Source organism: Diadema antillarum, unplaced genomic scaffold, assembly GCF_040938485.1.
Source record: "Diadema antillarum isolate AM-2024a unplaced genomic scaffold, OU_Dant_1.0 seq00000049_RagTag, whole genome shotgun sequence".
Lineage (NCBI taxonomy): Eukaryota > Metazoa > Echinodermata > Echinoidea > Diadematoida > Diadematidae > Diadema > Diadema antillarum.
The window spans coordinates 249,349-271,760 of record NW_027271158.1 but is presented as its reverse complement, the minus strand read 5'-3'; the positions used below and the strand labels follow the sequence as shown (position 1 = coordinate 271,760).

Sequence of the window (22,412 nt, the reverse complement as noted above, 5' to 3'; positions counted from 1 at the left end):
CGCAACTATCCTTCCCCTCCCTTCCCCCTTCCCCGTGGACATCTGGCACCGGGTCCTTCCATACTTACTTTCAAATTTTCCCATTTGCTGAAATGAATGGTTAAAGTTCCCCTCATTGATGCTAATTTCTTTTCCTCAAATTTATCCTCTAACATATTGTTTTCTATTTCATTATTATGTAGGCGGCTTTCCATATTCTCTACTTTTAAAAATCAAATGTTTAACCAAAATTAAAATATGATTTAGCAATAAGTTTTCCCATATTGCCCTCCTTCCTCCCGAACAGAATTTCTTCTCAAGTACAATTTTTTAAATCAACATCCTTTATCATTTTCTCACATAATTTCCAGATTAATTTCACATGCTCACAAGTGTAAAATGAATGTTTGTATGTTTCTTCTTCTTTTTCACAAAAAGAGCATAAGCTTCTTGCAGCAAAACCGAACCTGAAAAGATGATGATTTGTATAAACAATACCATGCACCAGTTTCAATTGAAACTCTCGTAATCGGCTATTTGATGTACATTGTCTTGGCCTTAAAAATATATTTTCGATCTCCTTAGCAGAAAACCCATAATTTCGTTTAATTCTATTAAAAATCGGTACTGCACTTTCTTTTTCCTTAAGAAATTGCAAATACATTTGTTTCGATCTTAAATTGCTAATGTCAATTGTTTTCCCTCCCATAATAAAATCCGTTTCCAAAATATCTTTTTCTTTCTCTTTCATATTTCTCCTCTAAACCATCGGTATATTTTCATAAATACATCTTAACAAAAAAAAAAACATATTTTACTCCTAAACCTAATTCTCTGAAATATCTATCACATTTCAGTTCATCATTATTTCCTAATATATGTTTTAATCTATATAAGCTCCATTTTTATGCATATTTTCATCATATATACAGTTTCTATTCAATCGTATATATCTATTATCAAATATAATGACATTACCAATATACAAACTATTACTTACATCACTTCTTATTTGTCTCGTATTTACCCACACTTCTAATAAATCCCTATCAGATTGTGGAGCTTTCACTTTCAACAACACTGGTAGATAATCACACAAAAATATAAATTCTCCTCCTACGTCTCTCGTAACAAAATTAAAATATTGCTTCCATTTCATATTTTCATCTTTATTAAGAAGTTTCTTAACCCACATAACTCGCTGTGATTTAACTAAATCAACAAAATTCATCATTTTTAACCCGCCTTGTTTATAATCTAAAAACATTACATTTTTTTCTAATTTTATCTCTTTTTCCTTTCCATATAAAATCAAAAACTTATTTATCTAATGAATCAAAAACTCACCTGGGAACTGGAGTGAGAGGAGCTCGATATATAACTTTTGAATAAATATGTAAATATGAAAAAAGTCGAATGCATGCTCATGTTATATCTTCTGATTCATTTCGTGTTATGTTTGACGAAAAAGAAAGAAGGAATGAAATAAATGAAATGAAATGAAAATGAAAATCAAATGTACTTTAAGTAATTGAATCTTTCCCATCAAAATTGAATCTCTTTACTTCCAAAAATTTAAAAGTCTTAGAGATTTTATTTTACTCAAAATCTCTTTGTAATTCATATTTTCCTTCATTCCCTCATCTAAAGAAAAGAAAACCCAAGTATCTTCATAAAATCAACTGTTTCTCCAAAATTGATATCCAATTGCAAATGCTGATAATATGATCCCTATCTTAATACTTTGGTCTTATCCATATTTACCTTTAATCCCGAATTTTTTTTCAAACTCTTCAAATTACACCTTCAACCTATGAATTGATTTCCCATTACGTATAAAAGTAGTCATATCATCTGCATATAAAACTAATTTAATTTCCTCATCTCCAATTTTTATTCCTTCTACAAAATTATCTATTCGTAATCTAAGTGCCTTTATTTCCATACATAGAATAAACAAATAAGGAGACAGTGGGTCTCCCTTTCGACACCTCTTTCCACTTTAAAGTAATCGGTAGAAACTCCTTCATTCAAGACACAACTCAAAGAGTATCTCTCAAAATCGATTCTCGTCAACACAATTACCCCAGAATTTGGTTATTATACGTCACTAATTTATGCGGATGAATCTTGCGCTTTGTTAAAAATCTAAAACAGCTACTGTCATTCCATAAAAGTTATTGATTGCCAAATACACACCTAGGACTGCAATTGACATTAACAATACATTGTCATATCAGCTTACTCTTAGTTCGTTTTAGTGTGAGTTTCTTCTGTTGTGCGCCACGGGCATCTTCTTTGGCAGATTTTTTGCACTATTTGTTATTATTATTGTTTTTTTACGATGATTATGTTCTTGTAGAACCTAATCACTGTTCTAGATACTATTGTTATTGTTATTGTGATTATCATTGTTATCAATTTTCAAAATGATATTGAAATCAATAAGTCATAGGCGACGCGTAAGAATCAGTTTTTAATTTTAGTGATCAGAGCCAATACTCATAATGATGACCGGAGGTGACGAGTTGGATCCCATTGATATTCATGACCCTTTGCTGTTGATATGATTTTCTGTTTGTTTTTGTGTGTATGCTTTTTTTTTCGAAAGCGCAGAGGTTGTTCGACCATGGAGTTTTTTAAATTATACATTGTGAGGTATATCAAGAAGATACACATGATTCTGATCTCATGGTTTCCCAAAATTGTTCATCTAGTCGTATTTAGCTCCGGTCGTTTGTCTTGATTGCAACAATACTTTCAATAATGATGATTATGACGCGTGGAAGCCACTTACAGGTTACGTGAAAATCACTTACAAGTTACGTGAACGATGACGGCGACAGACGCTAAAATTACTGTGGTTGCCATTATACCAGCCTCTTGATCAGTGTTCTTGAAGCAAGACTAGGCCAAATATTCGTACATGACGAAAGCGCATAGGGGACGGTGCTGGATGTAAAATAGAAAATGGAAAATAAATGCTCATAGGATTTGCAAAGTTATGTCTCTATAGTGCCACGAATCTTACTATATAGACATGTCATAAGAGTTCTAAACAACGCCAAAGCTCATTATAATTTCTCATCTGTATCAACGCAGCTCTATACAAGTCCACTAATAAGACACCTAATGTGACACATAACTTAATCTTCTACCAGAGTACTGCCAGCAAAGAAAAACAAAAGTTAAAAGTAACATTCATTTTCATATTGAATTTCGATGGTACGTTTGCACATGACGCGAGAATTATTGCAGGACCTACATTCAACGAAATGTTATTGACGGTAACGATGTCTCGTAAAGTTAACGATATCCAATTGCTAACAGAGTCAAGATCGTGATTTCTCTCATCGATAACATTACAAAAACAAAATCTTCACTGTGCTGATTGTAACTGATGAGTTACGGCACATCATCAAGGTGCATACCTGTCAGGAGTATGTGTCATTTTTGTCGCCAACGTTGACATAAAAATCATTCCTATATTAAATGCGAGCGACACATCTGTTACGACTTATTAACTTCATCAGCCAAAGAGCTAGTTGAACTAGGATAAGAATATACCCACGGATATCATGTGAACTTATGTGTAGCTGTGTAAAATAAGATACGAAAGTCGTGGAATAAACAGAATTCTCATTCACTTATAGCGCGGACCTTATTTCAAAAATGCAATGCGTGCTGCTGTAACATAATTATATGGTGCATTGCATGACTTTCGCACGATGATAAAGCAAGAAGGTTTTTTCCGTATTAGGGATCTCACCTGAGTTTACTGAGAATGGTTCCGAATAAAAGCACAGTGAGTACATACAGTATCCAGTAAATTTTCCTCTGGTCTGTTAATTTGGACAATTATGTAGAAACGTACGTCTATGACAAAGACAGCTCCGAGGACAGTCTAAGTTTCGATGGCTCTTGAATGTTTGCACCGAGGTAAAACAATTGGGATCAGCTGGTGATCTTTTGTTTGGAGAGGGTCATCAAAGCGACTTTGACCCCCTGAGACAGATAACAACGTGATGTTTTGCACCGTGATTTTTGTATAACATCAAGAGACATGACCCTATCAACTGGAATTTTCTTAACCCAATCTCTGCAAGATTCTATAATGGCCAAAACTCAATGACCTCTACCACGCAGGTTCCTGTATATCTATTTCTGCAACTGGTTATGATATTTCGATTCTTTGGATCTCTAACAGAATGATTTGATTGTATCATTTTTATAGGGTCGTCTTGATAAGATCTGACTGTGTTTACTTTAGTTTTTTTATTGTATATCGAAATATCCCGCAATATACAATTTATGTTATTTACCCCACTCTTTTTTCTTTCTTTCCTTCCATTCTTTCCATCTATTCCGTCAAGTCGTGTCATGTTCTTGTTGTTGTGTTTCTCCTGTTTTGTTCCGTCTCGTCTTAAATCATATTTGTGGTAAGTATTTGTAAATAAGTATTTTTTCTTTGAGTGGTTCGCAATATACAAGGTTGTTTTAGTGGACCTCTCATTTTTTTTCTCAACTAAAGCATAACTTTGTAGTTTTTGCTAGTATGCTATCTTTATCTGTATCATTTATCCTTTGCAAAATCGAATGTATGTGTTTATGACATAAACACTGATTTATTCTGCATTATGTTTTGTTGGAAAAAAGAAGAATTGAAATAAGTGAATTGTATCGAATTAAATTGAATTGAATTGAATATGTTCGCTAAATAAGCACAAATAGTTCAAACGAGTGTGTCAAATGGACATTATTATTAACAATAATATGTTTATCTCATATAATTGTTTTATTAAAGGATTTCAAATGATGATTTAGTGACAATGAGTTCGGCCTTGCTTGTCTTCGTTATCGTAGTTGCTGTATATGCTAGGCTTAAATTTTTTTTTCGATTTTACCAACACAGCCTAAAAGAATTTTGCATGTTTTCGGATCTTTGCTTGTCTTTCCGCTTGTCTTCTTTCTCTGAAAAAAGTCTGATTTGTTCTTCCAAAGCTTCACTTTTTTTTTTCAAAATGTCATGTATGTTTGTTGTTTTTTTTTTTTCCGCTGGTGTCACTGTCAAAAACAAGGTACGGTTGTTGAGTCACTTTACTGAAAGCCTGGGCTGCATGTAAAATGCTTATTGTAGTGATCAAATAATTGTAGTGATGACTAATGTGCGAAAGTGATTTTAAAACGTTTAGAATCAAAATGAGATGAATAGATAGATAGATAGATAGATAGATAGATTGATGGATGGATAGATAAATAGATAGATAAATGAATGAATAAAAAATGAATACAGATCTATAGATAAACAGATAGATCTAGAGAGACAGACAGACAGACAGATAGATAGATAGACAGACAGACAGACAGACAGACAGATAGACAGATAGATAGATAGATAGATAGATAGATAGATAGATAGATAGATAGATAGATAGATAGATAGATAGATAGAAGTGTAGATAGATATGGTAAAACATGTACAGCTAATGTCACCGTTGTGTATCTCTTACTCCGCCTCTAACTGGCATACTAAGTACTGGAACAGCTGGTCTACGTAAAATACACGATGAGCGCGCGATCTAACGTAATACAGTCAGCCGGCCGACCGATCGAACCCGTGCAGCAGCATCCTTGCCTTGCCCTTGTTGTTTGAGTTGTATGAGTAGCCTGGGTCCTACTGCCGAAGAAATCTGTACCGCTTTTCTATTCATTACGGGGCAATCATGGCCGGAAACTTCTGGCAAAGTTCCCATTGGTACGTATACCTTCAGCATTATTGTGATGCATGTGTATTTCTCGAAAATGTCTCTACGTTTACCAACATTTTCATCGAGTTCAGAAGTGATCAATGGTGCAGGCTGTACCGTAGTCCCACTCATATATATCTGTGATGTAATTTCTCTCTGTACTGTAAATCTGTAACACAACAGGCATAACACATCTTTTTTCAATCAATTTGGTTTTATTGCAAATCAAAAGAAGCATAACAGTAAGTACTGCCGCTGACTGATAGGGCCATGCGTACAGAATAGAAGTGCATACATGATTATATTTATAGAACATTCACAGTTAAAGAAAAAAATCAAAATGTTAAAAAACCTATTCCACTACTCACTAGCCTAGCCCTAGTCTGTCATACCCAGGGCTGCCAACATTGGAAACTAGTGGAGAGTGAGACTCCCATAGGCCAATGCTATAATTTAGGAGTCAAAATGAGTGAGATCAATAGAAATGCGTGCAAATGAAATAAAGTTTTAGAGTGAGAAAGGACCAAAATGAATGAGTCTCACTCTCAGTGAGTGAGAGTTGGCAGCCCTGCATACCAATATCATATTCCTTATAGTCCTTTAAGCATCAATTCAATTTTTCAATTCAATTCAATTCTGCACTACAAACTTTAGCTTAAACTTACAGAGGGCAGGGAGGGTAGATTAGGAAATAAACCTAAGGACTAAGGTCATGGTTACACAATATGTGGTAAATTAGTAATATCTTCTTCACGATCAACTTTGTCATACCAAAGATAGAAACATCAATCGGAGAGAGTGTAGGGCCTACTACAGACCTAAGTTTGATGCATGTGCACATAGATAGCTAAAGATAACATGATGCCTTTTTGCACTAATGATTGTGCTGTGGATTTCACAGTATTTGTACAGGGATTAGCCCAATGCATCAATGTGGATGGACAACTCAATTCGTTCTGTTATTTGTTACACACTGATTCTTTATGTTCATGGTCATGCTCGTCTGATATATATCCAATGGATATATCAGATGAGTAAATTGGTCTATTGAAAGCATTATGGGGTGAGTTGTGGACTTTGCCTGTCAACATGTAGGTCAAATACTCAACCCTCAACATAATTACATGTATTATGAAGTGGTAAAATATTCACATTAGGCATGTAGTTGTAGTCTTGGGCATACTACTGTTAGGCTTTGTTTTGTGCTTGTAGGTTTTTATATTTTATTTATTTGCTTTCCCTTTTACTAATCCAAGATTTTCACAGAGTTTCATGATCAGTGGTAACTTGAGAGCAAAGCATGCATTCTTTTCTGATTCCAACAGCCAACAGTGGATCCTGGATAAGCAAGTCTTGATGAAGGATCGACAAAAAGATCTCCAGGTGCTCTCAGAGGAAGAATACCAGAAGGTCATGATCTTCTATGCTGGAAGTAAGACTTCACAGACATGAATTCACTAATAAGCTCATAATGCCAAGTGTTTGTCTCATCATAGTTAAAGTCAGAATTTACCATTTGCAGATGAAACAAAAACATTATTGCTTTAAAATAGTTCTAAAATGTGAGTTGAGGATAGAAACAACCACTGTAAAAATTTGAATTGGTAGAATCAATATTCAGTGTTGTTAAATATGCAAAATGTGAACAATAGTTATAATAATGTTTCCAGACTAAACTGTCTACAGTTACTGTTTACTGAGAAAAATGCAGATATTTCCAAATATTTAAGGCTTTATCATGAAAATTTTATATGATAGGATGTTTTGTGGTACAACAGACCTACACATATATATCAATGCATTAAATGCGATGTCTTCAAAATTTCTTAAATCACTGTTCCCAAAGGTAAACAGGACCTTTAATAGTCAACTGATTGTGGATAGCAATTTAGATTATTACTGTGCCCATTTATCTGTGTTTACCAGTATATAGTATATAATGTAAAAATGTCAAGTTTTACATTCTAAATATCATTGATAAGAAAGCACATCCTTGTCATAAGTTGATAGTTTGTTGTGGGTTTTTTTTCAGAGCAAAACCCATCAGATCAACTTCAATGTGAAAATGCATTACAGTTATTGAAAGCTGTTTCTCATTGCAATGTACAGCCACTGAAGATAAAAGTATTTTTCATGGCAGCACCAACATGATCTGAACTGTGTTATGTTCTGATCTCTTGGGCTGAGCGTTAATGATGAGTTCTGCTCTATTTTACAGGAAGTAAGTGATTTATACACAAAGTATCCTGGCCACAATGATTGATTTTGTTTTCAGCCATTGATTTAACTTGGAACCATATTTCATTATCACCTCCACCCCCCCCCCCCCTTATGCAAATTTTACATTGAAGCCAGCATTGAAAAGGAATTTGTATATATGTAAATGTGTGTTTGTCTCTTCTTGTAGTCATCCAGGCGATTGGAGAACAAATGAAAGTCAGACAACAGGTCATTAGTACAGCAACCATCTACTTCAAGAGGTTCTATGCAAAGTAAGACGTTTGAAGACATTATAGAATGTGTTATTTGCTGAGTGTATTTGTTTAGGATAGGGGTAGCCATATCATGATTTAAACATGCAGGGTATGTAGCAAGCAGCTCCTGATTTTGTGGTTGATACTTAACATCTACTTTAATCAGTGGGTACATGAAATATGAATTATGCATTCTATGTTTGAATTATATAGATGTTTGAATTCGACTACTTTTGTCAAGGTTATTGATTGGAATTGGGATTATTCGATATGAAGTTTCGTACACTGGGAATGACAGTGTAATAGATCCCAGTAAAGTACCAGTAGTCTGTTCTTGGAGCAAGGAATGGTTCGCCAGTGGGATGTAAAATTTGGAATACAGTCAAACTTGTCTATAGGGGTCACCCAAGGGAGAGTGGTCGTTGCGGACAGGTGGCCACTATAGACAGGTTTTCTGACATGTTTATTAAGTATATGCACATTTTTGATGCATTGTATAATGTTATTATTGATCACATTTTTGCATCCTTGTGTGAATACAGCAAGTGAGTTTTTCCAAGAGTGTGTACTATGCCTGAATGATCATTGAACTGTTCACCATGCATGACCTTTACAGCTACAAAGCAACACACCATGCTGAAATATCAACTTGGCTGTGGCTCCGTGTGGGTCTGTGGCAACTGTACTCGGGATAATATTTACCACAGAATACTTAAAATTGCTGGCCGCATTAAACAGGTGCCCGCTATACACAGGGTCTTCAACATGGGGGATTCATGAGGGGAATTTTTCACTGGTAACATAAGGCAGGTGGCTGCTGTTGACAGGTGGCCACTCTGGTAGGTTGGCTGTATTTTACTCTCAACCTTACAATTTCAGGAACACACTGAAGAGCATTGACCCTCTACTGATGGCTCCAACCTGTCTCTTTCTGGCTTCCAAAGTGGAGGTGTGTGGTAACAGTTTTATCTCTCTTATATCTCTTATTCTTCCCTCTTCCCTCACCCTATGTTCTAATCAGGAAATGTGTGAATTCTTTGTTTTTATGCCTCCGCAACGAAGTGGCCGGAGGCATTATGTTTTCGGGTCGTCCGTCCGTCCGTCCGTCCGTCCATCCGTCCGTCCGTCCGTCCGTACGTCCGTACGTCCGTACGTCCGTACGTCCGTCCGTCCCGTTTTGTTTTTGTCGATATCTCAAGAACCGTGTGGTGGTTTTACATCAAACTTGGTATGAGGGTATATCCTTGGGGGATAATACTTTGTGTGGATTTTAGGGTCACAGGGTCAAAGGTCAAAGGTCATAGGTTATTTTGTGAAAAAAAAAAATTGAAATTTCATGTTTTTCTCCATATCTCGCAAATGGTTCAAGGTATCTTCATGGAACTTAGTATATATGCTTGTACCGATGGGCAGTGATTATCTAGGGAAGGTGGGGGTCATGGGTCAAAGGTCAGGGGTCAAAGGTCAAGGTCAACTCCTCAAAATATCACTACTTTCCTAATATTTATGCAATGAATGAAGGTTTTTTAATTTTTTTTAATTTGATGTATACGTGTACATGTATTACCCAATATATATTCTGTGGGAAGTTTCTTGCCAAAAGGTCAAAGGTCAAAAGGTCAAAGGTCAAGTGAAAGTGCTGAATTGCACTTTTTCCTCCATATCTCAAAAGTAACTCACTTATAGGTATCATCATGAAACTTACATATTTATGCATGTTCAACCTAACAGTGATTCTCTTTGGAACTGTGAGGTCAAAGGTCAAAGGCCAGGTTTAGATAGTGCTATTTTCCCATTTGATACTGAAATTATACTTTTTCTCAATACCTTGAAAACTTACTCAATGCATAAACTTATAAAAGGGTCAAAAGTCAAGTAAAAATCATCAGTTCCCCAAATACCTGCACTCTGACATTTTAATCATTCATCCAATTGAACCTGGTTCTAGGAAAGTGAACATTCAGCACATTTGTGTCAAACCTGTCATTTTAATATTTTGCCAATTGTTTGAAACTGTCATCACACATTGTCAAGACATTGTACTATAGACCTATTAGGAGAACCATGCATTATGGCGGAGGCATATCAGTCGCCGTAGCGATATATCTAGTTCTTATTAGTCCATCTTCTCCAAGTTTCTTTCTGTTCACAAAAACTTCCATCTTTTCTACAATGCACTCCTGTTATAATGAACATGGTGAACATGGTAATAACGAAATTCGGGTTACGACGAAGTAAAAATTCAGGCTGCAACATTATCCGCTATATGTATTGTTATTGTTTATTTGTTCGGTTACAAAATTTCAATATAATGAAAGGAAACTGCCAGTCCTGAGGACTTCGTTATAACAGGAGTCCACTGTATTTTTCTATCACCTCTGTATGACTTGTATGAAATATAATGCTGTGTGATTAGATTTTACATACATGTATGTAACTACATTTCCTTGAATAAGTGTGGCAAATGCCTGTGTTTATCTACTCAAAATCCTGTGTACCTTTTCCTCTTGATAGGAGTTTGGTGTACTCATGAACAGCAGGCTACTAAGTGGTTGTCAAGCAGTCGGTAAGACATACTGTATACGCCATATATTTCGCGAGTGTAAATTTTCGCGAATCGGGAATTCCTGACGATTTCGCGAGTGGTTAAATTCGCGACCGTGGAGCCTTGTACTGATCGGAGAAGTGCACACGCGTATGTCACATTCACATCGGGATCAGGGTCAATATTTTCGCGTGTCTTTAATTTCGCGAGTAGCACCTGACTAGCGAAATTCGCGAAAATAAAAGCCTCGCGAAATATTCGGCGTATACAGTAGTTTATTTGGTTACAAGCGTGCCATGTACTGCCAAAAGCTGGCAGGATTCTCCCTGCAAATATGCTACCATTGAAAACTATTTCATTGCGGTGGACAATGTTGCAAACACACAGAGTGAGAATGAGCACAAACATATTTCCATGTCATGTGCACACATTGATTCATTTGCTTCACATTGAAACAGACTTTCCACTCAGAGACACATCAGACACATTAAATCAATTGTTTGTTTTTTTCTTTTTTAAAGTAGATTTATAAAATTCAAGCAGCATCTACAAGGGAGAAAAAATAATTAATAATTGATGCATAATTTAGTATTGAATTGAGAAGAGTTGAAACACCTTTGCTGTGACTCTAAAGAAGACTTTGGTCAAACAATTGATCAAGTGATCCAGACAATGCCCAAGGAGAGAATATATATGGTATATATGCAACTTTGGGCAGCTTTGACTTAAAAGACATAATTTATCATTTGCAGATGAAACAATAACCCAGCATTAGTGCTTCAAAATAGTACTTAAATGTGAGTTAGGAATAGAAACAACCAATGTCAAAATTTGAATCAGTATAATCGATGTTAAGTATCGTTAAATACACAAAATGTGAACAATAGTTATAATAAAAATGTATCCAGACTAAACCGTCTACAGTTACGGTTTATTGAGAAAAATACTGATATTTCCTTATATATTATAGGCTTTATTTCAAAAATGTTATATGGTAGGATGTTTTGTGATACGACAGACCTACACATACAAACAGTGTATGTATTAAATGTGATATCTTGAACATTTTTTTAAATCACTGCTCCCAAAGGTAAACAGGACCTTTAAAAGCCGGCGGCTCCCAAAGGTAAACAGGACCTTTAAAAGACGGTGGCATGTTTATAGAGAATAAAATTTTGTGAGAAAGTACAGTTGATGCGCCCATGTTGTGTGCTATAGAAATTTGTCTAGTGCTCGTTGGCATACAGTTCCCATGGCTTTTTCAGTAGTTTTCTGAGAAGGTTAGTATTTAAGCTTCAATAATGAATGGAGTCAGACAAATATCTTATTTCATATTGCATCCTAGGGTCAACATAAATGATTGTTAGATTCTTGTCTTGCCTATCATCATGGGCGAGTTTGCTCATGTTAAAATCATCCCATACTGTTGCTTTTTGCTTCTATGCTGGAATGCAGTAATTGTAAGATTATAATTGTTCTTGTTCTTAAAATCTGCAGTGAAAAAGTTTGCTTATGCCTTTGGCAGTGGAAGTCAAGAATTTCCGTACAAGATGCCTCATGTGAGTATGAACAGTCATCTCCCTTTTGTAAAAATGATTATTTTCTCATCATTGATATGTCAAAAGAATGAGATGTTATTATCAATCTTTTATAATGATAATGATAGTACTGTTCTGTTTGTGATGAACAATTTTCCCTCTCTGCGTATGAATTGAATGCTTTGTTGTTGTCTTAAATCTATGGTTATTAGAATGCATTTGGCAGAGTTTGCAGGTAATGATTGAAGCTTTTAACACTTCTTTATTAGATGTTGAGCATTCATGCACTTCAGCGTACTTTTTAAGACCAGTAATGCTCTGGTTTGTCCGGGGTGTTTGTTTGTTTGTTTGTGTTTTTTTTTTTTTTTGTGACAATTTGTGATATTTTGTTTTACCCTGGCTTATCTTTCTTCTTGGTTTATTTTTTTCCTTTCTCCAGATTCTAGAATGTGAATTTTATCTTCTGGAAATCATGGTAAGATTATCACTTGTACAATTACTGGAAGCAATATCTATAAAATATGAATAAAAGCTGCATGATTGTGTATGTGTTGTTTCATGTAGGTGAAAACAATAACAGCATAAGGTGCTTCAGTAGAAAGAGGATGTTATGGTTCAAGCCAAGTTGTTCGACTGAAAGTCACTGCTCTTCTTGAGAAGCTTCGGCTGTTTAGTAGCATGGGCAAATCCACATGAAAACTTTAATATCAAGGAACTGTGTGTATAGTTCCACTGACAGTTACCCCATTGACACTGTTGTCATGTTTTTAGGTTTTTGTTTTTGTTTTTGTTATTCTAAGATGTCGCCCTGAGGTCTGCCTCCGTAAAGAAGAGAGAATATGAAGTTTTTGTCATAGGACATTACTTTGCAGTGTGGTGATGATTTGCAGTTTGGTTAGTCAACAATTCTGTCAAAGTTGGGAACTTTCGTGCATATATTACTCAGTATTTCAGCCACTTTCTCACTGAAAGCTGATTGAACTGTGAGGCAAAGATTGTGGTTTAGATCTCAAAACGGAGTCCCAAATTATTCTTGATAAATTGAAAGTTATATGTTTTCAGAGACAGATCAGTAGATCTCTGAATGGGATACTGTAAAACCAGAATTTTCGAGTGTATGGAACTTTTGCAAATTTTGTGAGGAGCCAAGATTCGTGAATGTAGAACGCATGTGAAAGTTCTTGTCTACACAGTGCACAGGATGCCAGTGGCAATTCACAAAAGTTTCATGCGGCAAAAAGGCTGTTGGCTCCAGTTTGCAGTTTCATGCTGCGAATGTTTCAGGTTTTACAGTAGTACAATTTCTGTTTTGTTTTGATTTGTTTGTTCTTACATGTATTAAGTTGGATTTTGTGTGTGTGTGTGTGTGTGTGTGTGTGTGTGTGTGTGTGTGAGTGCATGTCTGTAATCGAAGATCTTCACTTGAAGCCAGACATTGAAACAAAGATGAACCAAGACAATAAAAAATAGATTTTGATATTGTCTTGGTACAGGGGGAGTTCAAGACACATGGATATGCTATTGTCTTGTTTGTAGAGACATACAGATGTATATATGCACAATCCATGTTAAATTGTTCCCCGATTATGCAGGATTGTTGTTTGATAGTGTTCCACCCATACCGACCTCTGACCCAATATGCGGCGGATCTCGGCCAAGAAGATCAACTGCTACCTCTAGCTTGGTAAGTTAGCTATATTTCTAATCAGTTCCATCTGAAATTGGCTTTTAATCTAACACTTTTGTAATACACCTAGATTTCTTCTAAACTGTTTTATATTTATCTGTGACTTGTCATTGTAGTCTAAAAATTTCCCTCTCTTTGAAGCATAGGTACATATTTGTTTGGAGTGTTTAAAGTAGGTAGAAAAGTGTGGTTTAACACATTTTGTTAAAAGTACAGTCAATTGGTTTGCTTTGAGAAGACTCTTTTTTTTTTAATATGTGTTAATGACAGTTTGAAAGAAACTTTTAACGAGATTTTCTTCATTTCTTTGTTATGTATCAGTTCTAACAAATTGTCATTGAATTCATCATGCGTTAAGTGTATGGTGAATATACTGTGTATATATGTTCACCTGAACTACCAGAAGACATTTTTTGGGGGGGTAATATACATTATACGATACACACACATACATTTATATTGGGGAACCTCATTATAATGAGGACCTAAAAACCATGACAATTACCTTGTAATGTCAGGTTCCTTATATCAGGGTACAAAAGTGAAAAATATAATGAGTTGGGACCTGTGAAATCCCCTTGTTATAATATTAAGAGGCTATTATTATTTATCCACTCTCTTTATAACAAGGTCCAACTGTGAGTATTTGTATCTTTTTGTACCCTACAAATAGGCATATAATCAACGACAGCCTTAGAACTGACATTTGTTTACTCTATCCACCCTACCTCATTGCCCTAGGTAAGTCAAGAGCATTGGACTCTAAACAGTGCCCACTTGTAGAAGCAATATGTGTTTGTTTGCGTGCGTGTGTTTGTATGCAGGGCTTGACAGTAGCAGAGGGCCCAGGGCCACCAAAAATTGCTGCCGAGCCATCAAATTTTCAAAAAGGCTGTGTTTTGATGGCCTGATCAGTCACCTTAACTTCACCTTAAAAGAATTTGTCTAGACTCTATATTATTTTATTTTCGGCCACTACATTTCTTTTTCAGCCATCAGATTTCAAATTGTCAAATTGAGAGATTTTAATTGCCTGAACAGGCTACCAGAAAAAAAAAAAAAAGTTAATGTTGAGCCCTGGTGTACGTGTGTGTCACTGCATTCACACTAGTTCCCGCATCTCCCCCAAACCACAGTGTGGATGCTCGCTAGGACTTGTCCCCCCGACCCAGTGAAATAAGTCGGGTCCTGGGACAAAATTTGGAGGGGAGAGTGACCTTTGCCCGCAATTGATTGCACGTAGCTGTGTTCATCAAGTGTGCGGATGCGCAAAGTCTTGTGTCAAGTGGCAAGGCTTGCCCCAAACCCTGATTGCCCATGCAGCTCAGGGACAGTCGAGAAAGTCAATTTATTTTTTTTTTTGTATGTGGGTATGAGACCATGATAGATTGAGGAATATGGGGGATGGCATGAAATCCCGCTTGACCTCAAAGATTGTCAGTTTTGTCCATCTTCTTTGTGTGGCACTGTTTCTAGGAATTATATCACGTGGAATAAGTTCACATCACAACGTGATGTCCAGGTTGTATAGCAGCCACAAGTCATAATCAGTTTTGAATAGAAATTTTCCCCAACCAGCTTTATACCGCCCATGCATGTCAAGATTGGTTGGATTGATGAATTGTGGCCAAACATATTTTGGATGGGTTAGAGTTTAATGTCCAATGCATCATAGTACTGGAACATGAACAAAATTCTCCTTTTTTATTAGTAACAAAATTTTTGTTTCTTATCCTTTAATAAAAAATACATTGATGTTCACTTACTGGTACTTTTCAAGATGAAATATACACGTGTAAAGGTAGATACATTGTATGTAATGATGTGTATGAGGGTTGATAAAGAGTGAGCATGTCATTCTCTGAATCATCTTCATTTTAGCCTCCCTTCACATGGCTTGCGTCATCTCACAAAACGACCACACAAAGCAATGGTTTGCCCAGCTGAATGTCGACTTAGACAAGGTAAGATTTGAATTTTGCTGATCTCCTTAGCTTCCTAATCACCTCGAGAAAAGACTGTCAAATATGTTGATAAATGTCCATTTTTTAAATAATAATGTTAATGATGATAATACATTCTACTTATATAGCACAGGTCACCTTTACAATTATTTTAGTATTAACAGTAGTAGCCCAATAGTTACAAAATACTACAAATGATATAAAAAAAACAACAACACTACAATTAACTGCAAAAGTATTGTTGAAAGCGATGAGTTTTGAGTCTTGATTTGAAAGTTTCTTGATAAGCTATTATGGCTTAATGATAATAATGATTTTCTTGAGCTTGAGGTAGTTTCATCTCCTTTGCACAAAATGGCATTCGGTTGTCACCACATTGCTTCTGATTCCTTTCCCCGATTCTGCCATCAGATCCTGGAGATCACTCAACACATCCTGAAGCTGTACGAACTCTGGGAGAACTATGATGAACGCAAGGAGATCGCCACCATCCTCGCCAAGGTTCCCAAGGCGCAGCCCAACCCCCCTCCACCGGTGACCACGCCCACCCAAGAAGGAATGGCCCCAGGGAATTGACCTCTGAAGTTTTGTTCCAAAGACACCTTCAACTATTATGCCGCTGAACCACGATAGACATTGCGTAGAGTGAATCGGTGGAGCCCAAGCTAGACTTTACTGCAGTAAAGTGTGGATGGTAAACTGACCACACACAGGTCCAAGGTAAGGCTTGGGTTGGACCACAGGCAGTGAATGGGTTTGACCGACAATTCAAATGCGTTGCTGATGGGTAAAGTACCGGTACAGTGCTGGATTCATGGGAAGTGGTGGTTTTGCAACCTACAGCAATATTCGGCAGATGGCTCCATGCTGTGGACCTACAAAATGTACCTATGCTCAGCTGCTTCTTGCTGTGTAGTGCAATGGGCATCATCCTCAATACACAGCCTACAGACCTGTGGTACAATGTGATTACATGCTCCACATATTACCACAAAGTGGGTCACCTGGTCAATGCATGGAATTTTGCTTGCATAATGCTCACTTGCATAATAGATATGCATTGGCTGATCACGATGTCGTTCTTAGTTAATGATGAATTTGCGCTGTGTAACAATCGATTACCCACCAGATATTCATTATTTTGCAGCAGGTGAAACTGTAGGTTGTTGGTTTTTTTTTTTACTAAGGTCTCAAGGATGAAGTGAATATCTGCACACAGTACTCACAGAAATGTCAGATATGGTAGGGCATGTGTTGATACAACACTAGGCATCCAAAGCTAGAAGATGACAATTCAACGTCTGTAAAGTGTATTTCCCAACAATAGATTCTGCAGGGTCAAGCGTGTAGACGTAGACTATCTGTAGAAAGTACAATTCCAAATCACATTAAAGCTGGCTCAGCAAAACAGAGTGAACTCAAACTTGTTGGTAGAGGTCTCGTCAAAATTGGGTCAGACGTAAGAAAGTTTCAAACTGTTCAAGTTTCACATGTTTTCAAGAAACTGGTTTTAGTCGCAACCACATAATGCAAGTTAGGAGAGGTCGTGATTTCAAGAGGTCACAAGCCTTTCATGGACCAACCTTTGCAAATCTTCACTAAAATTTCGCCTTTGATATGAAATCAATGAGAAAACTTTGTGTATCCCAGGCCTCCAATGTTTATTGTGTTGTAAGAAGTATGATGTAATGATGATAATCTTAGGGATGTGTTGGTGTTGTCTAAAATGTTGACCAAAAAGTGAGTTCTATCATGTTTGGGCACAAACCATGAAAGATTTGATGTTGACGTCATTACCCTGTTGATTTGCTTTGGTGGTGGTTAGCAATATCAGTATCTGGTGAAAACATGCAATATTTAATAATTCCATGGCAGTCTCTTGTTATAAGTTTGTGTTTTGAAGAAATTTCCTCCCCTCTATTCACATGTTTTCTTTAGACACATATCAATTAAATTCTGTGTGGACATGGTTTGGAATGGCACTTTGCATTTACTGCAATGTATATTTCTTGTCTGATTTCTGAAAGACCAGTGCTACCATTATACAAGAGCAGTGGTATTTTATGATCACAAATCAGAAAACCAGCATGATTTCATCATACGTGTACTTCCCTTGATAATTCCAAATCTACTTGAGGTACAATCTATGTCAGTTTTTGCTCATCTCCAAGTTACACATTTAAAAAGGCTTTAGCCTTGTAATGCTTGGCCCTCAGATCTCTGGAATTTCATCCTCACTGGTAAAAAGAAAACATACTGTACCTGTATGTTACTTTCTGTTAATGTGGAATATTCATGCTGTTGATCCTACATGTACACTGTGCATATATTCATACCACGATATTCATGCTGTTGATCCTACTTGTATACTGTGCATATTTTTCCATGTACAATGTACATGCATGTAGTGCAAATGCATTTGTTTAAATAAAAAACTCAAAACAAATGGAATCGACAATTATATTCTTGATATTTGGCAAGCGTTATGGCATTGCAGCCTTATCTTCTGTAGTGCAAGAAATGCAATGATGTCATCAATGCTTCTCCTGTATTTTGTTGTTTCTATAGCAACAACACACATTCTGGTGATTGTTACCTATTGTTGCATTTGTTGCATTTTGAGGTTTGTGACATGTGTCAGTGGAAGACCCAAACAAAAAATGCACACACACACACACACACACACACACACACACATAAGGATTTTCAGCTGAATGACACAAACAAGGCATCAACAAAATGTTGTTTTTTTTTACAATATCAAAATCTCATAGCGAAACAAGTAAGGTATATAAAGACAAATTGCAGTCAACCTTGCATAAGTTGAATAATCGCCTAAGTTGAAGGCCTTTTCAAGTCCTCTTCTCTTTATATTCTATTGATTTTAATCTCTCATAAGTCGAATTTTCTCTTAAGTCGAAGCTATTTCTTTAGTTCAAATAGATTTGATTTAGGCAAGGTTGACTGTACATGAATATAGATTATGATTTTTGGACCTGAATTTTCACTTCATTGTAGAAAAAAAAAATTGTTCTAAGAGGAGTGCACTGTATTTACCTGATACACGCACATGTATACACATGTAGTTAAAGGAATGGCTCATTGAGTTGAGCGGATATTTAGTAGAAACTTCAAACAATATCTGCAATATTGTGCACGCCTTTGGCAAGCTCAAAGCAATCAGCATAATGTACATGTATTATGTACTCTGTATGTGGGACATGAGTTGTTGGGTCAAATGTCAAACTATCCTAAAAAGTATGTGTTGAGGGTACTGGCAATAAATTGTTGTGCAGGTACAGTGTACATTTTGCATTTTGACATTCATAGTACACAATGACACACATTGTATTCATACACACAAATACACAAGCACCAATGTGCACTCATGAAAACTTGTGATTGCCTTTAAGAGGGGTGTGAGAGCCTTGTAGAAAAAAGTCTGAAAATATCTGTAACTCTTTACAAAAAACAACAACAAATCTGAAATGCACGAAAATGTTAACGTTTTAATGTACAGTGTATTTGAACTGGGAAAAAAGGCTGAAAAGTGAATTTTTGGCAAGACAAACAAGGAAAAGTAGAAATTACGCGGTGCGTAATAAATGTCCCCGCCGGAAGTAGCATTTTGTAGCAAAATGTACAATACAGGTCAAAAATCAAGGTCAAAGGTCAAAGAAGTCAAAGGTCAAAATTCTGTGTAGAAATTTTGAAGCCTCACCTAGTGCCATCACATAAAGCAAACGGAATCGAAATCGGGTTAGAAATGGCGAAGGAGTAGCATTTTGTAGCAAAATGTACAATACAGGTCAAAAATCAAAGAAGTCAAAGGTCAAAATTCTGTGTAGAAGTTTTGAAGCCCTCACCTAGTGCCATCACATAAAGCAAACGGAATCGAAATCGGGTTAGAAATGGTGAAGGAGTAGCATTTTGTAGCCATGCAATGTACAATATAGGTCAAAAATCAAGGTCAAAGGTCAAAGAAGTCAAAGGTCAAAATTTTGTGAAGAAGATTTGAAGCCCTCACCTAGTGCCATCACATAAAGCAAACAGAATCGAAATCGGGTTAGAAATGGTGAAGGAGTAGCATTTTGTAGCTAATGTACAATATAGGTCAAAAATCAAGGTCAAAGGTCAAAGAAGTCAACGGTCAAAATTCTGTGTAGAAGTTTTGAAGCCCTCACCTAGTGCCATCACATAAAGCAAATGGAATCGAAATCGGGTTAGAAATGGCGAAGGAGTAGCATTTTGTAGCAAAATGTACAATACAGGTCAAAAAATCAAGGTCAAAGGTCAAGGAAGTCAAAGGTCAAAATTCTGTGTAGAAGTTTTGAAGCCCTCAACTAGTGCCATCACATAAAGCAAACGGAATCGAAATCGGGTTAGAAATGGCGAAGGAGTAGCATTTTGTAGCAAAATGTACAATATAGGTCAAAGGTCAAGGTCAAAGGTCACAACTGAAATTCTGTGTAGATGTTTCAAAGCTCCCATGTAGTGCTCTCATATAAAGCAAACAGAATCAAAATCGGCTCGTAAATGACAGAGAAGTAGCAAATTGAACATTTTGATCACACACGGACGCACACACGGACACACGGACGGACACACGGACACACACACGTACGGAGCCCGTTTCATAGTCCCCTGCTCGAACTCGTTCGGCGGGGACAACAAAATGTAAAATCTGATTAAACACTGAACTCTCACACCCTGCTCCAAGAGTGGACCCTTTCACCCCAAAGGGTTTTGTTGTTTTGTTTGTGTTGTTTTGCCACGTGCTTTAAACAATGCTTCCCCCAAACACTCATTTCAAAATGTGTGCCTCTACTCTGCAGACCGACAGCACCTTCTCAAGCAAGAACACTTGCCACACACACTCGTCTTGATCCCATTGCATCCATGCAGTGACAAAGACCATCAATGATTTGTAGGTGTCAACAGTTACTTTGTGTTCATCCTTTTAACAGTCAAGGAGGGGGGGGGGAACATTTACATACACATAAAAAACAGGTGTCAGTAGTACATTATGTACTAGTGCAAGTCTGGACAGACACATACTTTTCGTTCCAGTTTCCTGTTTATTTACAAATTTGAGAGTGGCATGATTACTAATGACTACTGTCATTAATCACTGCACAAATCCTGCATTGCTATACAACCATCTATACACATCATGTGCAATCATATAGATACATGTACAGGTGTATATACACTATTCAAGAGTAAACAAGCATTTTTTTTTTTTTTTCGGGGGTGGGGGGTGGGTGGTATATCACATAAAGGAGGGGATGAAAAACTTGAGTGTTCCTTATTTGGAATTTACAATGTCTTATCGTGTTATTACAAAAGAGAAGCCACCAAAAGTATGCTAATGTTTGATTTAAATAAGTATATTGGACTAGGCTGTGATGTGGTGGCAACCATTAAAATGAATATTGCTGGTGTGTGCTATTTTTAGTTTGTTCCTACAGATCACACTGTACACACTGTATACAAGAATATGCATCAAATGGAATGTGTGAGTTACGGAAGTAGAGATGTTACATCACATATTCAGTAGTTTCTTTACCATTATCACCTTTGGTCTTCTTCTCCAGCAACGGATCATATAAGATGTACGCTGCATTCTGTTCACTGATTACGTCCTGTATTCTGCTCTCTATTACATTTAGAAAGATTGAACTTGCATTTGAAACATGGAGAGGTAGGTGCAAGACCGTCTGGGGGGAATCTAAGCAAAAAAGTGAGAAGTATATAATGCAATATTATGCAAGCATTGTTACAATGGGCACAAACTGCACAATATTGTCTGGCATACCAGCTTTATGCATAAATATTTCTTTCAGTGCTATGTGCAGGATTACAGTAAAGCAAGGGTGAGGTATCACAGACCATCACCACGTAATATACAAATTTTTGCTAATGTGCTATGTACAATTTCTATAAACATGTAATATACAAACATGACAGAGGAAAATTACTGGCTTTCACACTTCTCTTCAAACACCAGCCATCTTACACACTTATTACACCCAGTGACCCTATATACACCTCAATGTTGAATTTCCTTACACCCAAGATATTTGACCTGTGAGCACTTTAAATATTGAATCAGCAGAGACTCAAACAAATCTAAGAGCTCCAACATGTGGGAGCTAGACCAGAGGGACTTAGTATTGATAAGTTGACACATGTACATCGGAAATTTTGAATAAAGACGCCCTTGGGACAGGGGAAATTTGTTCATATGTCCTTCTGTTATATCAGAAAAAGAAAACAATACAAAATAACGGATTTTGTTTCATTAAGACAGAGGCAGGAGCCAGAGATACCAGGTATATTAGTGATATATTTTGTAACATCAGTTTGACACAAGTTTCTGCTGTGTTCGCCTCGGTCTTCATATCTCAACTGCTATAAAAAGTAAATATATATGAGTGGAAAAAGGAAATATTCACAGCGCGTTGCTGCTGTCAGC

The 22,412-nt window shown here is 36.5% G+C and overlaps 1 protein-coding gene across 1 annotated transcript; it reads left to right on the top strand.

Annotated features, from left to right (window-relative positions):
- Positions 1–5,635: 5,635 nt before the first annotated feature.
- On the top strand, positions 5,636–16,603 carry LOC139725526 (cyclin-C-like). The gene is made up of 11 exons (XM_071636609.1): positions 5,636–5,734; positions 7,052–7,158; positions 8,134–8,218; positions 9,080–9,149; positions 10,715–10,766; positions 12,243–12,304; positions 12,723–12,758; positions 13,876–13,967; positions 14,644–14,711; positions 15,852–15,934; positions 16,346–16,603. Exons 1-11 carry the CDS (start codon positions 5,703–5,705, stop codon positions 16,508–16,510), a joined length of 852 nt encoding a protein of 283 aa, XP_071492710.1. The 5' UTR covers positions 5,636–5,702; the 3' UTR covers positions 16,511–16,603.
- The last annotated feature ends 5,809 nt before the right edge of the window (positions 16,604–22,412 follow it).

What these genes read in the sequence shown, in the direction of transcription:
- LOC139725526 (XM_071636609.1), top strand. Translation starts at nt 5,703, where the DNA reads ATGGCCGGAAACTTCTGGCAAAGTTCCCATTG. An exon ending in TTCTGGCAAAGTTCCCATTG is followed by an intron (nt 5,735 to 7,051) that starts GTACGTATACCT and finishes TGATTCCAACAG; the next exon opens with CCAACAGTGGATCCTGGATA. An exon ending in CATGATCTTCTATGCTGGAA is followed by an intron (nt 7,159 to 8,133) that starts GTAAGACTTCAC and finishes CTCTTCTTGTAG; the next exon opens with TCATCCAGGCGATTGGAGAA.